The 21,777-nt window shown below is 41.5% G+C and overlaps 1 protein-coding gene across 4 annotated transcripts in view; it reads right to left on the reverse strand.

Moving 5' to 3' along the window:
* Positions 1–21,777, reverse strand: part of dlc1 (DLC1 Rho GTPase activating protein) — a 97,000-nt gene that overhangs the window by 56,766 nt on the left and 18,457 nt on the right. For all 4 annotated transcript variants that reach the window (XM_028978518.1, XM_028978519.1, XM_028978517.1 and 1 more), the window contains 2 exons: positions 11,702–11,851; positions 10,996–11,130 (listed from right to left, as the gene is read on the reverse strand). In XM_028978518.1, the coding sequence (XP_028834351.1) occupies positions 10,996–11,130; positions 11,702–11,851 (285 nt within the window). The remainder of the gene's footprint in view (positions 1–10,995; positions 11,131–11,701; positions 11,852–21,777) is intronic.

The following is a 21,777-nucleotide window of genomic DNA, read 5'->3' on the forward strand; positions in this document are numbered from 1 at the left end:
ACATACCTTCTCTGTGAGGCTGTTGCTCGTGCTGCTATAGATGGTGGGATAGTGTTGTCTTGTCCAGATCTGTCTGTCTTTTTAGAGAGGTGTGGAATGGAGGAGCGTTATTCCTCAGATGGGTTCATGTAAATGCATCCATAACACAAGTCTCGCCTATGAACTAAAGTCACAGGGTTCAAACCCCACTATTTACCATTGTCTCCCTGAGGAAGACACTTAACCCTGAGTGTCTCCAGGAGGACTGTCCCTGTAACTACTGATTGTAAGGCGTTCTGGATAAGGGTATCTGCTAAATGATGTAAATGCAAACATAAATACATAATTCACCAATTTACCACCTACCCCTATCTTCCTATATCACCTCCAGAAACACCAGACCAGACAGTCCCCACCTGCCTTAACCAATGGGCCCCACTCTTCCCAAGAGATCAGGTCCAATCAGATAATCAAACTGCAAGATCTACTGAGAGATTGTTGGCATCATGGGGAGTGTTTTGGGGAAGAAGATCTGATACTGCTGCAATTACACAAATAATGAGGAGACAATAAAACTGTTTTTGTATACTCAAAGGTAATTCACACAAATGTGCATTTAAATGAACTTGTGTGTATTCAACCCATCATATTTTGTCCATTTTAAATATGTGATTGTTTGCCACACCCTTGCTCCTCTTTTCTGTTTATTTGAGTTTAAGTTCAGTTTGTCATTCCTGAAATCCATGAATGTGTTCATCTTGTTCTGTGCATTGTTCATTGTTCATGAAAGTGGAAGTGAAGTGATTGTCATTGTGAAACAAGGCAGCACAGCAAACGGTGCCACAACGAAATGTGTCCTCTGCTTTTAACCATCACCCTTGGTGAGCAGTGGGCAGCCATGACAGGCGCCCGGGGAGCAGTGTGTGGGGACAGTGCTTTGCTCAGTGGCACCTCAGTGGCCCCTTGGCAGTTTGGGATTCAAACCTTCTGATTACGAGTCTATTTTCTTTACCTGCTAGGCCACCACTGTCCCTGTACTTAAGCTTTACCCTTTCTGTTGCAATTCAGTTTGTCTTCAAAGAGGAATAAACATTAAAAATAGAATTATTTAGTCATTTATTCACTGAAGATTCAAATAAAGTTTTCAAGATTACATTGTCTGACTTTTTAAAGGAGATATTATGTGTACAGATGTCCTTGTAAAGAGTCAGTATAACATTTTGAAGCCAAGAGAAAGAAAAGCACTCCTACTCTGAAACACTTATCCTTTTTAAACAAAACCTAAGTACCATTATGAGCCATTCTAACCTTCAGCCATGAGTGGTTTTGAGTGTCCAGAAACCTGTTTACACTAAGGCCATAGAGGTGTGTAGACGGTGCAACAGCAATGTTGTTTTTTTTCTCTCCTCATATCCAACCCAAAAACATTAAGATCGTATATACTTAAAACCTCTGCTAAATAAGACCACCCAGCACTAGAGAGACTCACCACATGGATTTTTTTTGGGAGGGGGGGGGTCTGCTGTGTCCCCTGAGCTTCTCTGTTGTGGAGAGATTAGGGTCACATTTTTCTGCGTGGAGGGGCCTGGCGCGCCGGGTGGCGATGTGTGGGGTCACGGGGGTCAAGCTGGGTGCCCAGGCACAGAGAGGTGTTTTAAAATAATGCCGGGGGAGCCTGTTTTGTGGAGGAGTTTGTGTGTGCATATAGCAGCATGTGTATGGGTGAATGTTCATGTGTATTTACCATATTTTGCATATATATTCCATGATTTGAAGGGAGTTTCGAGGGTACAAATGGGAGCATTTAAACATACTTTAAATATTATTGATTCACAATCAATGAAAGTTAAACCTAGTTAGAATAGTGATAACACACTCATGGCCTTCCTATGTTAAGGTTGGCCCTGATGCATTCCCTCTGCTATGTCACGCCACATCATGCTACATGTTCCCTACATGTGAGCAAATTTAATCTGACACATAAAAACAGCATGTATGGCTGTTCTTTTATTCATGGTAATGCAGCAGTCCTCATGCGCCTTTACTGCCATGTAAGAACATTTCACTGTATATCACCATGCCAAATACAACAATATGGCTTTTAAACTCATACACTACCTGCCCCTAACCTAAGAATGTGCAGATGAACTGACCACCCAGACGTTTAGACACCAGATGATTGTGGGATATTAGAGCTTAAAGGCATCCCTTCTCCATTCACTTAACTCTAATGGCCTGGACTAATACTCAGCAGACAGGCTATACACAGGTGTGTGTATGGGAGAGAGAGAGATAAAGCAAGGGAGACTCATCAGTATGTGTGTGTCATTATTTATCTTCATATGCTCATGTTTAATATGCAGTTTTTGTGCTTAGTGGTTCTCCTTCATTCTGATCTGTGTATATGTGTAGGCTTTAGTCACTGAAAGTGTAATTATATTTGCAAATCTATTAATGCCTGTGTATGGCAGTTTTTATGTGTGTGTGTTTAATGTGCTTATCTGATGTCCTTCTCTGCCTGTGAACAGGGAGAGTAGAACCATGAAGCGTTTACTCAGCACTTATAGAGGAATGTGGCTTCCATATTTAATCTACACATTCCTACGGATGGGCTAAAAGACCTGGGAAAAACATTTTTTCTTTTTTAACTCCAATTCCACAGGGACTTCAGGCTACCCCATTCTAAATTCCATTTCATGAGGATGAAGTGATGTCATCTTCTCTCTCTCTTTTTGTTCGCTCCTTGCTGTGAAATATTTTTCCTTGTTCTGGAAACTGTTCATTCTGAAACCTTCTAGAAGAGTTCCTGTTGTCTGCTAAAATGTATGGAACATATTTTTTGTTCACACACACATACACACACACACAAACACAGATACACACACACACAGAGACTGTGTCCTCTCCTTCAACTTTGTTAACTTTAGATATGATCATGGTGATGACGATGATGGATATGAAGGAAGAAATTGTCTCTCGCTCTGTTTCATACACAGGCGCGCACACACATACACACACACACACACACCCTCCCTTTGTTTATTGCAGCATGCCAAGCAGCAGGCTCCTGGTTTCAGGTTATGTCTGCTGCATTTTGCTGATAGGACCTGAATGTAAACGGAAAACTGGGGAGAGGAATCCATCAACAGACAGGCCCGTTCCTCCCCCTCCATCTGTAACAGGCCCCAGCTTCTGCTGTCTGCTCAGACGCTGCTCCTCATCAGCCAGCTCCTCACTGTGACCTCACACTCCTCCATATAATCTACAAGCCCCACTCTGCCGTAAAACACCTCATCGCTCTGCCGTTAACTACCCTTGCGCTACCCGCTCCACACACACCTCCTGTTGCGCCTACTGTTTACGTTGATATTTACGCCATTTACCAGACACCCTTATCCAGAGCGCCAGGGAATGTCCCCCTGGAGACACTCAAGTGTCTTGCTCAGGGACACAATGGTGGTATGTTGGGTTTGAATCTGTGACTGTGTGTTACCCACTAGGCTTCTACCACCCTTCCAACTGTCTCGTCCTTCACCTTCAAGGTTCCTTCTCATATCTTTGAAAAAGCCTCTCCACTCAAAACCACCATATCCGTTCTCTTGCCTTCTTCACTTGAGGTTAGATTGTAAAAGTTCAGTTTCACCGCATTTTCTCTTCACCCACCTACAGAGCAGTGGAGGTACAAGAGGTGTGGGCTTGTGGTCATTATTCACACGTTTCACCTAGCATTTAGAATAAGAGACCTTGCCCATGATTAGAAATGACAGGTCGACGTACGTAGACCATTGGGGACAACATTGATATGAAGTTTTGTTATCATTGATCAGTGACACCATACAAATACAGAGTACATTATCATAGGTCAGACAGACTGCTGCAAATTAAATAAATATTGAAGAAAATGTTCAATGAAGAAAGACTTCTGGAGATCCAGCTTGAAGAACCTGCATAGTGCAACCCATGGCAAATTGCATTTTTCTTTTTACAGCTAAAACATCTCATTCTATTTCCCCCCAAAGAGCCCATGAAGTACCAGCTGGTTCTAGTTTCTGTTAGCTTCTGTTTCTGAATGTGAAGCTGAAATGTGCCCAAAGTGTTTCAATTTCCCAAAGAGCTAAAAGCCAGTGGCTTCAGAAAATCTGTGCTCGACCAACACACGCATTAGAGTGCACATGGTGGATCTTCTTCAATATGTGGAGGGAAATCTGCTCCTTTTGTCTTTGTCAGTTGACTCCAAGGGCTTAGACAGCCAAGTCTCCATGGGTTAATCCCTGTCATCCTTATTCCAGCAACAATGGTATACAATGGATTAGCTTGTGGTGCTTTGGGAAAACAAAAAGTATCGGGGAACTGCACAGCTGGGATTTGGATGTGGACATATGGGACTAGCAGCCAATTACCTTCCTGGTGGTGTAGAAGCACGTCCCCAACCCCCAAAAGAACACTTACTCCAATCTTTAAACCTCGAGGTATGCACAGAGGGATTTGCTGTTATATTAAATGTTTGTTCAGTGTAGAGCCAGTCACATGGTTTAAATTCTAATGCAACTGCTCATGTGTCACGGCAGCTCTGTCGCTCTTAACGACATCATCAAAAAATCTAAATATGGTTTCCTTGAAACACATTTGCTTCTGGGGTCATTAATTTTATCATGTCTAATTCATTCTGAAGAAGAATCTATCAAAAATATCCTACCTTTGTAATAAAGGCAAACGGCATTTATTAAGCTTCACATGTGACTATATTTCTATGTTGTATGGCAAGAGCATAAGTAAATCATTTTAACACACATTAAATTCCACCAAGAGACATGTATGGACGCTACATTATTTTACGTTATAGGGGGTGTTTGGCGGGGGGTCAGTTCTTACATTTACTGTTACAAGCCAATTAGGACAAGGCCTGGTCTAGTCTGAGTCTGTATAACCTCATAATGCGCTATAGGAAGGAAAGCTAGAAAATGAATATTCAAATACACACATCAACATGCAGTGGTTGAGTCCCTGGAAATAGATGAGATGGAACATGGTGGCATGGGGTCTCACCAAGGGTGCTGGAGTTGTGAAGACATACGGGAAGAAGGAGGTACGCTTTGTAGCACCACAGCGAGAAATCCACATTCACTCATCAGATTCACACACATCTGCACACACTCACAGACACTGAATCATAAAACAAACACAAAGCCAACACTCTGCACAAAAACGCTTTAAACATGAGTCACCCACTCCCACTGTCTCTGCTTTAAGAGCAAATGCTGAGGGGTGATGTCAAAAAACACACACACACACACAACTGTCACACCTGCCTTCCACGGTGTTTTCCATGGCGGGATGAATGTGCTTGTGTGTGTCTGTGCTTGTTTATTTATTGGTGCGGTTTATATGGATTCCTTTACGCATTCGCTCCAGGGGAGGTCTGATTTACAGTTGATTGAAGAGAGATCTTATAGCTTAGGTTCATGTAGCCTGAAGCTCTTGCTAGTTGATACACATCTGAACTCAAAGCTATGTGAGTGCTGTTTTGATGGTTGCTCTTGTAAAATAAGAAGCTGGAACACATGTACATACACTCCATATGCTCAGAAGGCAAAACACATATGCATGGCCACAAATATTCACACAAACCCACATGTGGATGGACATGCAGACACATGAAGACAAACATGATCATGCATGGTTTGGCCTCTGCCAATGATGGCTAATTAATAGCATATTAATTAATCATATTACATATGATTTGTTCATTATCTCTCTCAGTCTGGCACATAAAGCTGAGTTGCATTAAGAGTGATCCTAACTAAGATTTAGACACAACAAAACACAGATCTGCACATGCCTAATTGTGCAAGTATTAGTCATATGGGCAATTATAACTTGTCAGAAATGCAATACAGGCAATATGATTCAACTTCAATTTCCAAATGTTACTAAACAACTCTAATAGTACAAAGTATCACATACAGTAGTTCCAGGTAAATAATTACCTGGGGTTATTTAGGAAGCACTCATCACTCCTTTGTGTTCCCTGAGTGTCTTGCCCTGGACTACTATCTTTGTGCAAATGTAACTTTTGTTAGCCCCATCAACGTAATTATACATACTGACGTCTATTGTCTTGACAAGACACTCCAGTGCTTCCCCCTGTACATCTACACAGGTTTTACTGTGCGTTTTGGCCTTGATAGATGAACATGTGCATCTTCACACATGAGAATGGAAATGAACTTTTTAAATACAGATTCATTAGTGTCTCATAAGCAGAGTACCCCCCCCAAAAAAAAAAAAAAAAAAAAAAAAAAAAACACACACACACACACAGTCGACTTCTGTCCTTTCACACAGGTAATCTCACTGCACCTGTAAATTTCAATTATTTCTATTCTTGTCTTTGCCTATTCCTCCCACATTCTCCCTGCATTGCTTGCACATTTATTATTGATTTTATGCTGAATAATTCAGGAGTGCAGAGTTTTAGAGTAGCATTGCACTGCTAAAAGGAGATCAGAATGTGTTTTATTTAAAAAGTATGATACCAGTGGCGCATACATAGACAGACAGCTTTCAACGTTTCGTCTCCAGTTAAAAGTGAAAAAAAAAGACAAGGAAAATCACTTCTTTCCTGTCAATTTTTGAGCGCTGGTTATTGCATTACGTATTCCAAGAACTGAACACGAGGGAATTTTCTCTCTCACATGGAGAAATGGAGATTATTACAGTCCGGTGACATCATCTGATCCTGTGCATAGGCCAGCAATCATTTAAAGACTTAAAAAAGAATAATGTGTGTGCGCGTGAATTGGTATAAATAATGACATCATTTGAATACGTATATGATTAGAATGCACTTATGTATTGCAGGTCTTACATGATCAACAGCATTTGTAAATTAGATCTATAATTCACAAAGGTATAAAACGTAACGTAGAACAATGGAAAATTATTATCACAATCATTTGAATAGGATTACGTTCCGTAAAGATGCAGTCATTCATTGGATGTCAGTGTTTAAGTGTGTGTGAGTGTTTGGTGTGTGTGCATGTATGAAGGCCACCTGCCAAACAGGAAGACAGATTGAGAGGCACAGCCCAAGCAAAGGCAGCAGCCTTATCGTGCACAGGACAAAGAAACCCATGCAGAACCAACAACGCAGAACATGCGGCTCAATCAATCACATGGGCCACCGCCGTCACCCCCCCCGACCTCATGTCCTGGGCTGTCACGCCAAGCGACGAAAACAGGAGAGCCGGACTAGAAATAGGGGGAAGAGCGCCAACATTCTAACACCTGGCTGCTCCAGTGATGTAATGTTCTTCACAGCAACAGTGATGACTGACTCCATGTTTTGAGTGAGGGGCCGTTGCTAGGCAAGGGTTTAAGAAACATCGAAACAAACAGGGACAGAGTGTGTAAAGGGGTGTGTGGAGGCACAGGTCACTCCACCGGCTCTAAATGGAAAGAAGTGTAAACAAGTCCCATCTAAGGGGATTCTTCTGCCTCCATTCCACTGCTCTGTTTGTCTTCTCTTCGACTGGCACTATAGTTGAGATGTGAAATTCTGAACGGATGAATTCACTCAGGACAACTTGGGTCGCAACGTGCTGGAATTTAGATCATTTTAGCCTAAAATAAAAGCTTTTCTCCGCTACATATCAACACAGCACAGTTACACAATACAATAAAGGAAATGCAATTATAAGAAAATCAAATGTTCCTGTCACCGAAAGTGAACTCACAACGTGACACCACCCAGCCTTCAGAAGATCATACACAGCACTGCAAACGCACTGAAATGGTTCTGAGGCAGCAAAAAACTGCTGGTGTTGTCGTAACAAAATGCAATATCTGAGGTTGTGAACTTTAGAGGGAGAATCCAACTGAATTGTTCTTGTCTATCTCTGATAAGGGCTCAAGGCCAATGGTCACCAACACCTTGAGATTATATAACAAATAATAAAAAAAAAAAGTTAATTCTGACAATTTCATTCTGAGCAAATGGCAAGTTAGATATTTGACTATCTTTCAAATATAGGGCCTCTAGAGAAATTATGGTGTCCGTCCGGGCATTCAAATGTGTTAATAGAATCTTAAATCCCTTATGCAGCTCAAGGTCATTGATAATAGGGGATTTCTAATATTTTATTAAGTTCATCATATGCTTAGTCAGCATTTTTAGTGGTTGACATTAAATTATAATGTAATAACATTTTTTTAACATTTTATGTCATTGCAAGTAAAATCTCTTATGCAACCAACGGGCATCAGTCATCTTGACATATATCTTATGAAAGTATATTTACTGTATATACTACCAAGATACAAATACATCAACCATGACATAACGGACAGTACACACAAGCAGGAAAACTTTTTTTTTTGCTTCAGCAGTCTATTCCTGAACACACAATACAGGGCAATCTTGCTGTTCACAAGACTAATCCGGTGTTTACACACATCAGGCTCAAGAATAATAGAGGCAGAGGACAGTTATGGACACGCAGGGACTGTGCAAGCGATGGTATGTGTCCATGTGTGTGTGTGAGGCATATCACAAAGACCAGTCTGAGCCCTGTTTACCTGAAACGCTTACGTAATCCTGCAAGGAATGCTAAAAATGAAAAGAGAATGTGTCAATGACCAATGGCAAGTGCAGACACACATGTCTTTGCTGAAAAGTAGACAAAATGAGAACTTTGTCATGGCATCCTTTTAAATCATGCAAAGTGAATGCTGATGTCCAACATTGACATTGAGCTTTTAGGCATTAACAATGTGTTACTATAAGCTAGAAAATATTAAAAACAAGAAAGTTCAGATGCAACTTGAGTCTCTTTTGGAGGTTTGTTATTGGTTTCCAACAACCATAGAAGGGACTGACAAATTAAATAAGTGCCAGTAAGATCTGAAAAAAAGTCACTTGCATTAAAATCCACCTTCACCTGCTAGAGCACTGGCAGCCAAAAGCATGTTTTATGGGCCAAATGTATCTAATATCTAGAATTTGTTTGGTTTGATAAAATGATTATTCTTAAATTAGTCTTAAATAAAATGTGGGCATGGTCACTTGACTCCTTAATCATCTGTAGGAGCAACTGGCTAATCATTATTCATTTGCTTTCGTAATAGTGAGATATTAGCAAACTATGTGCCACAATTAAGTCTTATCGTGGTGTAAGGTGAATATGGCCTCTGATCCAGACCTTGTTAACTCTTTGACCTGATTATTCTGCAGAAGCCCGTGCCTACCTATCTCATTACAGTAGCATGAGATTGAGTGTTGACCTTGGGCTGACCAGTCACATGTGTGTGTGTGTGTGTGTGTGTGTGTGCGCGCATGTGTGTTGTGTGAGCAGTAGCTCTCCCACTCTCCCATGGCCCTGCTGTTTAATTACATTACCCAGATCCCCCTCTGCTCTGCATTCCTTCCTTACACTTCCGTTCTCTTTTTCCACCATCATTCTCATTCTTGGAAGCCAACCTATATCGTTGGATGGACCTCTTGCCTCCCTGCATTCTGAAGGCATGTGGGCGGTTGTGACGTGCCGGCGTTCATGTTCAGGGAGCAGCAAAGCCCTGGAAGGCCTCTGCACTCTGCCAAAGTCAGACCTATTCCACCATTTACACTCACTGATACGGGAGACAAGGATGAGTTGCACTGGGATTGCGGGAATCTGACCTTCTTTGCACCATGCTGTGCCCGGCTTGTGAAATCAAATTTTATGCTGATCTGGTGAACATTTGGAAGTGGAAAGTTTGTCAGCTGGGAAAGTGACCACACACACACAATCACATGTCTGTATTGCAGCCAAAAAACACATCGGAGAACACACAGCTCTGCAGATGCCAGGCCCATGAGCTCACATTATGACCAGTTGTCAAATATGTAGTTACACCATGTTTACACTGAGAACTTGTTCAGATGGACCAGATCACGGAGACAAGCACAGGGAATCATTAAAAATGCTACAGTGATTCAATGAGACTTTAAATTTGCTTGATTGTGTTGGAATGTTCTGGATTAAGTAAATGGAACAGGGTGGCATTTTAAATTGATATTATTTTCTTAAAACAGTTAGCAAGGAAATCCCGACTGGGATTTGACGGTTCAAATCCCAGTCGGGATTTCCTTGCTAACTGTTTTAAGAAAATAATATCAATTTAAAATGTCAAAGAAAACAAAGGAAACTGTACACACATATATGTATACATATATATGTTTTCTAAGTATGGCCTCATGGATCCCTATTTCACTTTCTCTTAACGATGGACAGTTTTCCTCAAAATTCTGGCTCCTTTGATTAGGAAACAGCAGGGAAAACCAATGAACACAAATGACCCATCTCCCTCATCCGGCCCCACCCGCTCTCCTCTCAGCCGTGTCCTGACACGCCACCTCCTGACTCTCCTCCGTGACCCTTTTTGTTGTGAGTGTGCGGTTGGGCCCTCAGGATCCTGCTAATTACAGGCTTTACTGTCTGCAGGGTCAAGCGGCCACAAGAGCTGTGTGACATTCCACCAAGTCACTGCCTGAGCTGATGTGACAGCATGTTCTGCGTGGGTGTGTGACCGGATGCCGGAATGACCATTCTGTGTACTTCAAATCCTGAAAAATCCTGTATGTGCACCTGCTTTTGTGTGTTTGTCCATTTTTCTTGGTTGGAGACCCACTCACCGTATCAGACCAGAACCTTGAAAACAAGCAAATAAAAAAAAAAGGGGGACAAAGGGTCTCTGCTGATATGCTAAACCCTAAACTCGATCCCGCAGCTGGCTCGGTGTGAAGGGAGGGTTTTCGTATCCGCACTCCAGGCCTCTACAGTGTTCTGGCCTAATGGGGCAGGATAACTGCCTTTACGAGGTCACAGCCGAAAGCCACTAATGATGCTGAGATGAGATGTTTTCTCTTTTTTCTACCAGAAGTGGCATGGGGAAATGACAGCGATATTTGTCTATTTCCATGTAGAAATGTGTATGCTTGCAGTATTTGATTAAACTGTGCTATTCCAGAACACTCACCCCAGTCTTAGGTTTTGCCCCTGAGGAACCTGCAGATCTTGACGATGACGAAGGGATATGATGAGGAGAAGATGGCAGGGACTGCGCTGAGACAGATAGACTCCCGTCTCCATTCAGAGCTCCCAAATCCATATTCTGCAGAAAAGATGCTGTATGAAAAGCCTTAGCCAAACTTAAGATGGGAGAAATTACTCTATGAGCAGGCAGCTGGAACAAAAAAATCATGCTGTTTCTGGTGGAAAAAAATCTGAGAATTTTGTGTGTATTACAACTGTAAAACAGCTATTTTTAGTGCAATTCATTGTATGATCCCATCCACCTGTCATGACAACAGTCCACTGCATGGTGAACAAGCACCCACTAAGTCCAAATTAGTGTTGCCAGTTCCACATGCAGGTTTGGTTTTGGACTGTGTGAGGAATCTTGACAGTCTGCCTTTTTGAATCATCACCACCCCGCCCACACACACACACACACAAAACATTTTTTTAATTTTTACAGTTTATGGTTTTATCATTGAAAAAAAAAAAAAAACTTTTTTTGTTGTATTGTTTTTAGCTAACATGATTGAATTTATATCAGCCCTACAGGGTACAACATATATTATGGAATAATTTAGCCTATCAAATATCATTTTTCATTCAAGAAATAAACACAGATTGGTGTGTTGCACCATCAACTTTGATTATGACATGCAGCCACTCACTGAGACGCCACGCCTCTTTGGAGTGGGGGTGCTGGCCATTGATGAGGCATTGCTGAGTGCGCTCTCAATCTCTTGATCCAACTGATCCAACTTCATGATGAGTAGAACCATGGAGTCCAAACCGGAACGCTCCCTCTCCTCTCTGGAGCTCTGGAGAAGAGAATATTAAACATAAATGCTGCTTACAACAATCTTATGCATTAAGTATTCATGTTCTGAAGTTTTATAAAAAATTGACTGTTTTGTCCATAGCTGGTAGAGAAATGGTCTCAGCTGTTTGGTTTTTGTCAGTCAACACTGAGACACAATAATCCTACAATATTCAAGAAGATTATAATGCTTCAGTAAAACTGCGCTCAGGGTTGGGTGATGAATGCATCCACAAACACGACACACATGTAGACTAAGTTTTTATGCAGTTCAAGTGGAAAGGAATTACTCTGGCATTTGCCCTAAGCCTGAACCAGGTTTAAGCAAACAGACAAGCACAAAGCCGGGCTTGTGTGTGCGACTGGGCATGTATGTGATGGGTTGCATAGCAAACCTTGGCTTTGCACTTTAAGTCCACAGAAGGCTGATAAAAAAACTTTCATGCAAATGTCTAAATGCTATAAAAATTGAGGAAAATAATTACAGGCTGTCTTTGAAATATACAGAGCACATCCTAGATACAAATGTACTGTACATACTGTACATTCTGTTCATCAATTGCCCATTGCATTATGACTGATATTGTGTATTATTCTGTGGACTGGCATGGACTGCCTTTGGCACCTGGAGACAAAAGATCACACAAATTGCTCTGTGTGTCAGTTTTTACACTCTCATGTCTATTGTGGACACTTTTAATGGTGTCCTCTGCTCTTAACCATCACCCTTGGTGAGCAGTGGGCAGCCATGACAGGCGCCTGGGGAGCTGTGTGCGGGGACGGTACTTTGCTCAGTGGCACCTCAGTGGCTTCTTGGCGGATCGGGACTCGAAGCGGCAACCTTCTGATTACGGGGCCACTTCCTTAACCGCTAGGCTTTTTTTAAGGGCCTTTGGCACGGTGAACCTGACAGGTAGAGGTTCTGACTATTGCCGAATTGGAATATCCCCACAAAAGCTGCAGTTGTCATTTAGCTTATTTATTTTTAATAGAATTCTTTGGATCATGTCAAGATTGCACAAATCTTGATTCTTGCCCATGTTTTCTGCTTCCAAACACATAAATGTCAAGAACAAAACATTTACTTTTTTACGGCAGTTAGCAAACGCCTTTATCCAGAGTGATTAACAATCACTAGTTACAGGGACAGAGCAAGTCAGGGTTAGGTGTCTTGTTCAGGGACACAATGGCAGTAAGTGGGGTTCGAACCTGTAACTTTGTGGTCTTCTGGTTTATGAGAACAACAACATTTATTATGTCTCAATGGGCTCCGTGAGACCTCTAAAAAGTGAGAAACCGTGGGCAAGTGTGTTACCAACTAGGCTACTACTATTGGCTACCAAATGTTCTCTTCCTGCCTAAAATGTCCTAAAATGCTGCCTTTTTATGTAGACTGTTTGTAAATAGATAGTTGCCAGACAAAAATTTATTACAACGATTGCAATAAAAGTTTGCCATATCCTTGAATGTCATAATCTATTGCATTGCTGCTGCTCCTTAATAGAGGCATAAGAACACAGAATCATTTTTGCTGGAGGTGGCAGGAGTTGTGGTTTGACCCAGAGTCATTCCAGGATCCCCAGCTGTGTCATGCTTGGTCAACAGTTTAATCACATTTTAAAGTCACTGAGACACAAAAATTCCACCTGATGGATAAAAAAGGCTCAGCCCACAATTGCTTTTTTCCATTACAGACACAACAGTGAAGACCAATAGTCTTTTACATAATGTTCCTCTAAATGTAATTCAGATGTAGTGTGCTGTCAATAAACTGTTCTATAGACACGGTTGGACTAGGGACTAAGACTAAGATTAATCTTTAAAGAAGCAACTCTGAAGGTCTGGTGCCATTCCAGTTTCGGCAGGAAGAAGAGGTATGGGCAGGCTACCTGAAATTAATTAAAGATTTTCATACACCACATGTCAAGGTCAAGCCTATTATTTTTAGTGTAGGAAACACAAGATCACTGAGCCATCAGCAGTTTTCTGAGAACACAATTTTTATTAACATGGGCTCTGTTGGATTCTTTGCTTTGGAGGTTGTCATTTCATTTATAAATTTGTATTTATACTGTCATCAATCCATCCATCCAACAGCTTGTGTTATAATGATTTTTTTCTCCATTCATTTCAGAAAGATATAGGTCAGTGCTCTCTACAGGTGGCAAAACCCACACAGTCCAGCCATTCATCACGCGGGACTATTTCTGGATCTGAGTTGCGCTTCTGTTCCCATGGCCAAAGAACATACAGCCATGGACTCACTGACACCCGCACACACTCATTTAAAAACACTACTGGAGAGGAATGTGCATTAAAGCTAAAACGAAACACACTCATTACTGTCCTGCTGATCGGAAACCCAGTTTGGTTTCCAGCATAGTACGACCTTCCCCATTCCCTGTCCTTTCATCCCAATCATCTGCTCTCCTTTACCCTGAGCTTCCTCACACAAAACTCAGCTGCCTCTCTGGGCTAACAGGCATTGGAGGTCTTATGCTGACCTCAGGTGGTAAGTTTCTATAAGACAACCAGAGCCTTTGACTGTGCACAACACACACACACACACACACAGATAATCTTCCGTGCACACCTGAGCAGGACCAGGTCGCCATGCATCATCATTCACACAATGACATTCAGTCCTGACATTTTCTCCTGACATTTCATCTAGAATTAAATGGATTCTGTTTAAAATATTTTAATTAGTGAGACGGAACAGGTTTTTGTCTGCACAGCCACATTAATTTTACTCTACTCAATTTTGTGTGACTTGCTACAGTGCTGTTTACATTTACATATTTTTCTATTGACTGGCATTAATGTGAGTAGCATTCCAACAAGAAAAAAACTAAGCAACTTCATGTTAATTTACACAGCCAATTGAGGTTTTAAGTAACAACATGACAATAGACAAAATGACAGCGTTTTCATGAATAGTTAATATGCACAATAATTAGAAAACTGAATGAATAATTTTAATACGATTTATAGTCTGTCTCTTATTAGGAGAAGTGGTTGGATGGATGAGAAACAATAATTTAATTGAGTTTAGGTTTTAGCAGCGCCCGTTGTATTTGTCCCGTTTTGCTGTTCACATTATACTCCTTCAGCTTGGCACACGGAGGCAAATGAACCCACCTTGTCAAACCACAGCACCTAAAGACCAATGTGTGCAGAATGAGAGATGCTAAGAGATAGAGAGAGAGAGGAGAGACTGGCATTCCTCAGAACAAGCCGATCATAATGAGGTACACAGTACTTTGTATCTCTCATTGCGTTCCACCGAAGCATCTGCACTCCACTGAGTCTCCAGAGCTCCAGAGCTCTTCACTTGAATATTAGAATACATCATCCCTCATCTCCTGTTTCTTACCTCTTCCTGCTCTCTTTCCATTTTCCCCACTCATTAGAAATTGTGTAACTTATGCTGCCATGCCAAAGTCAGGATGTGACATCATCAGGCCTGGCTCATTGGACACAAACAAATCCTATTAGCAAAGTGCAAAATCTCAGCACACAAGGTCCTGTTAACTGTTTTATGAGACTGATGTAATACGACTCAGGCGGCTGCAACATGTGTGTCGGTAGGTGGGTGGGTTGGTGAGACAAGTCTATAGCAATATGGTATGGTATCTTATTCCCATATTATATGGCTATACATGTCTTTAATGTTCAGTATGCACCAATCGTTCAACAAAATTCATATCACTGACAGGTATCTGCCATGGTCAATAAGTTGTTATTATTCTTAAAGCTGATGTGTTGGAAATGGGACAATGTGCAAAGTCCTCAGAGTGATGCTTGAGAACTGGGTCAGAGAATTCTGAAAGTACAAGGAAGGGCATTTGGTGAATCACTAGCAAGGGGCATAGGTCACAGATATCCATGTGCATCTCAGTGAGTTTCACCACACCAGATTTAACTACAAGAGAAAAAAACAACAAAAAAAGAGAGGTTGAATGAGGGTAAACCCAAAAATATAAATTCCCTGCAAGACCAGGTTTAGTGTCCCCTGCCAAAAGACATGTGGGAACAGTGGGACCAACAAATACCAGAACTGTTTAGGTGACACAAGGAAGACATACACAATAGTAGGCAGTTGTAAAGGGAGGGAGTTTGAATCTGTGATTATCTGAAAGTAAAGTGATTGTCATTGTGAAACACTACAGCACAGCACATGGTGCACAAAACAAAATGTGTCCTCTGCTTTTAACACACCACCCTTAGTGAGCAGTGGGCATTCATGACAGGCGCCCGGGGAGAAGTGTTGGGACGATGCTTTGCTCAGTGGCACCATAGAGGCACCTTGGTGGATCGGGATTCGGACCGGCAACCTTTTGATTACGGGGCCAGTACCTTAACAGCTAGGCCACCACTGCCCCTTATTCAACATCTGATTCAAATGTATACACTCCGCTGAGCAGAAAGCATCTTGATTTTAGTTGTGTAGCTTGGCCTCTTTGTAATGCCTCGTGACTGCACTCACATTTGTTTTCCAGTTTTTTTCTGAATTACGCGATCAGAGACTATGTTCCAAATAGATTGGCCAAGGGCAGCCAAGAGGAATGGAATGGAATGGAAGAGTTCAGCATTTTTCAATGCAAAACACACAGACATCTGTCTTGTTGTTCTACCCTTGACTGCACTGTTGTGCAGGCAGCAAACAAATGACATCTGACTCTCGCAGCTGACAAAAGTTGTTTTGTCACAGAGATACGGTGAAAAAAAAAAAAAAACAACAACAACACAATGACAACTTTATTAGCAGCGGTATGGAGGAAAGGAGTCGTGTGAGAGCCTGTTTGTGGAGCTGTGATTGGTGCCATTCCACTGAGATCTAGTTTTGGTGGTCTTTGGGGTGCTGGGGACACATTCCAGAACCACTTCCTGTTTGGAGACTGGAGAGAGTTCCCACAGCTGAAGCACGGTTTGACAGAATGGTGTTCCGTTTTCCCAGAGACTCTCACGTCTTATAAAGACAGAGACGGTTTCAAATTGATATGGTGTGCAGGAAGGTACCACCTATTTCATCCCACCAAAGTTGGTTCTGGCAGTTGTATAGTAGATAACTACTACTTTATTAATTAATATATATTCTAAAACTGTAGTCCTCAGTTCACCAGAGACAGAGTATAAACGAAGGACAGAAAACCAAACTTGTCAGGGAGGAAGCATGGCAACGTTCATACGAATGAACCCAACTGCAGAATGGTGCAAAGGAACCGGTGAGTGTTGCACTTTTACTCTCTGAACACAAATCATTATATACTGCAACTCTGAATCAAGTTGACATGAGCTGGAGACGAATGGAACACAATGACTGAGTAAGGATTTCAGGACAACTGGGATTAAAATACAACAGGAATCACCTGTCACCTGTCTTCCTATTCGTCATGTGACGTCAGTGTGGAGCACCACATGACATTTACTATCACATTTAGAGCATTTATCAGACACCCTTATCCAGAGCGACTTACAATCAGTAGTTACAGGGAGCAATTTAGGGTTAAGTGTCTGGCTCAGGGACACAATGGTAGTAAGTGGGATTTGAACCTGGGTCTTCTGGTTCATAGGCGTGCGTGTTACCCACTAGGCTACTACCACCCAGTACAAAACTAAGGTTCTTTTTCACATTTTGATTCAATTGACTCCAAAGACTGTTTTGCGCACAGTTTTACACATTTAATCCTTTATTGATTTTAGAATATCCAGAAATGTTTTAGAAGCCTCGCTGTACTGTTATTAACATTTACACCCAGTTACAATACTGGATCATCTACAAAGCTGAATGTTGAATGGAACTAGTAAGTGTCATGGCCTTTTTCTAAATAATGATCACCTCTGTGTTACATTATGTGTTACATAATGCTAAGGCATCACTCTGTTCATATTATTTGAACTATTCCTAATCAGAGATGTGGCGGCTGTAGCACATCCTGTCACAAAGGGTGCAAGACAGGGACTGCTCTAGGGTGGAGTGCCAACCCACCACAGGCTCACAAAAACAGATCATTTAGAGTCACCAATTCACTAAGTGTGCATGTCTGGAGAACCCAAAGAAAAAACCTTCTATAACATGCAAAATCACACAAAGTCAGAGCCAGGGCCATTTGAACTCACAGCCTTGGAATATTTAATGAAAACCTATTCATGGATTCCTCATCTACTGGAATAAGGGAATATTCTCAGCATGAAATACAAAGGTTTCTTGCATATGTTAAAGTAACACAAGTGTTTTCTACACACTTTGTGAAGAGAAATTATCATACTTTTCACTCATACCCCAATTTGAATTTTATGGCTTTGAAGAAAATGTCCTGAACCTAGATGTGCAGAAAAATAATGACGTATTCTAATTCTATTTATAGACTTAAATTACACTCTTAAAAAGAATGGTCTGACAAAAAAAATGAAATATTTAAATGTAGTTGATCACCAAGAACATCTATCTGAATCTGTGTCTGAAAAACCACCCTGTCTGTGTCATTGAATTTGAGATGTTTTGAACATATGTTCAACAGTTTTAAACAGTAGACCATAGATGGAAAGCATCAGCAGAACAAAAGTGCATTAAGGGTGGATTTAGGCAGTTCTATTATTTATTACCATGGCAACAGCTTATATTAGTTATATTCACCCACTGCTCATTAACAGAAAAGCTAGAAAACAAGTTATTATTTTTTTTTTTGTAATTGACGGTGACATTTCTCAGACATTTACGTATGCATAAGTAAGCTATTGGACACATGAGACTGTACATCAGCCCTTTCAAATACTAAGGCCATGTGCTGAGTAAATGATTAATAAAATCACAACAATGACGAGATTGAAGCTGCGGACTGCAGTGGTTAAGCTCTGATTTGCACCACTGTCACATCCACTGCCCTGATGAATAATGCAATTGGTACACACTCACACACGGATACACACACCTCTACCACATTGTGTATTACAGACAGCATCAGTGACACTGTCAGAAACACACACTCAAGGCTTATTGATGGCATGCAGACGTGAAACCTTTCCCTTTCTGAAGTAAGAATGAGTTACACACAGAACAAAAGTTATAGTTTTAACTCATGTGTTCTTCAGCACTTACGCATTAAGTATTCACAATGGTAAAAAAAAAAAACTGTTTATTTTTTATAGCATGACCAGAGTTCATTCTATACATGACACAGCAGATCACTGTAACTTACTGTTAATGACTGCTACTGTACAGTTGTTGCTGCACTCCTAGCAGATCCTATTTTTGTGACAGTTTGCTATATACCTCTGTCACAACATCACCATGTTAAATGTAAAGACTAATGTACTTGGTCTAGTCTGTGGTGGATAATTCCATGAAGAGTGACATTTTGCCTTGTACACCATCAACACCTTGGAACTTTGAACCTTGAATCTGAGCAACTGTTAGTAGATGTAACATGACCCGACTCCATCCCACAAAATGAATGGCAGTGGTCTGAATGGCGTCTGAGCTTTATGAGCTACTTTTACAAGTTGTTCTGCTTCCTGTTTCTCAGCCCACTCATTCACCTCCAGGCATCCTCCCCTACTGAGAAAGAGAGGGGCAAACTGAGCAGCTCTCCAGATGAAACGTATTCTACTGGGCACAAAAGCACCAGCCTCAGATTTTTGGATTCATATTCATCTTCTTCCAAAACTCAGCATGTATTTAATTGGAGAACGTCCTCAGAAAAATCATCTGCCTCTGGAGAGATTAAAGGGATATGTACTTGGAAGCGGAGTGTGTTCCCTGTCAGCACTCCCAAAGTGAAGAAAGTGTGGCAGCAGTAAATTTAAGTGCACACTGGCAAAAGCATTTTGACAGAAAATATACCATTCAGCTCAGCTACTAAGCCCGAATTAATAAATATAAATACTCACACAGTACTACAGCAGTAAGTAAGACAGCTGGTTATAGAAAAGAAAAAGTCAGCAGAATCGCAATTTCAATCTTTCACTGGGTTTGAATTCATTTAAATATTTATTATTTAAATATCTTCAGCACAGTTCTATTGGGAATGTCACAACCCAAACTGGTGCCAGGCCAGGTTTTCCTGCTGTTGTTCTGTCCTAATTAACCACATAATTATTTATAAAAGTTGGCATGATCATCTTAAAAATCACTGCTATTGCAACCATGGTAACCAAGTGTTCAGTCCCGTCAGCATCTCTTATCATCACCAGGGACACCATTGGTTTTGCTCGGCTCCGAGCCTAATCTCCGCATGGATCTGACAAGGGAGTGTCTGCCTCATAATTATACACAGAAATTCATCCCTGTACAGCGCAACACAAAAACACAAATACCACCATCACCAAGGTCTGAGAGAAACAATGAGTCTACACACAGCCGCAAAAACAAAACAAATAGGCACAGTGAAACCCAGCAACCCCCTCACATTCACCTAATTAACTGCTGTGGAACCATCTCCTTACATGGCACGAACAAGACTCATAGAAAGCAATGTTGGAATTGCACTGCAATAAGTGTCATTTATGCATCATGCATGCTGAGGTCAGGAAAGAGCCCACTTAATGAAGCTGCTTCATAAAAATAATACTGTTGTTTTGGGGACATTCTCTTTTGTCCCACTTGCCTAAGTGAATAGACAAGGCCTAGGCTGAGACCGACACAAAGCGAGAGTGGGAGAGAAATATTGAGGGAGTGCTTTGGGTCTGACTTGGCTCTGAATAGTTTACCTTAGGGAGACTGGCCACAGTTTGGCTGCCAACACTGCTGTCACTCAGGCCCTGTGTTGTCTCACATGCAAACACACACTCTGAAAAATATGAAAAATATGCACACTGCTAATGCCCTTTTAGGAATTCCTTCAGCAGTGTGAAGTGGTCAGAAAACAAACACACGCTTTACAGACCTCTGTAGGCCTACACTGTAGCATGTGGCATGAAGTCATTGTTTTCCAACAGGCCAGCCAGCCAACGGAACCAGATGATTTAAGCACTGTGTTAAATGCTTTGTGCCAAGTAAATGTCACCAACAGATGTCATGGGTTTCGAAATGTTACAGTACATATGTTCATGCTCTCACTCTCTCACGCACTCACTTGCTTACTATTGTAAGATGGGACGTCACAGGACCATAACCTTTCTACACTTTTGTTTTGCATAGCGGCCGTCTGTAATAAGAGATGTCGCGGAGCCATGACATTCCTGTGCCTTTGTTGTGCATGAAGATTCAACAACTCCGTTTTACATGTCTTTTGTCGGACGGCATTACAACATTTGCCGGTCCTCCCCCGAGCCAAACGTGTGTGGTGTCGGCCGTCGGGACCGCCCACTCTCTTTGTCTTCCCCAGACGGGAGGCACCGGGGGCGTGACGTCAAAAACAACAGGTTCTGATTGGTCTGTGCCAGCTTCCTCTAGGCCAGGGGTATAAAGATCTGTTCACATGTGGGGAAGGGACTTCACTTTCTTTCTCAGCTGCCTTTCCATCGAAACCGGATTTTCCGGTTTTCGAGTCTGCTCTATCCTCTAATATTTTTTGATGGCTTTTCTCTCTCTCTTTCTCTCTCTTTCTCTCTCTCTTTACTCTTTCTTCTCGTTTGTGTTTTCTCTGTAACATTGGTACTTTTTTAAATACAATATTCACATGTAACTGCAATAATAATTTACCAGTGTTAATAAATTAGAAACTGCTCATCCTTTTAACCTCTATTGTGCCATGCCTCTTTCTGCCAGGTAACATCAAGTTGGAATGGTTTGAATACAGTGCTTTTGTGTGAAGAGAGAGAGTTTTTACTGGTTCTCTCACAGTTTTTACACTATCCATAACCACTTACTCTCAAGCAGGGGTAGCAGCTGCCAGGGTTCATCCCTTGACATTCGGGCGGGACCCAGAGAATGGAACCAGCCAACAAGAGGGCACACACTTCATTCAAAATATTCACTCACAC

Source organism: Denticeps clupeoides, chromosome 4, assembly GCF_900700375.1.
Source record: "Denticeps clupeoides chromosome 4, fDenClu1.1, whole genome shotgun sequence".
NCBI classification, from domain to species: Eukaryota; Metazoa; Chordata; class Actinopteri; order Clupeiformes; family Denticipitidae; genus Denticeps; species Denticeps clupeoides.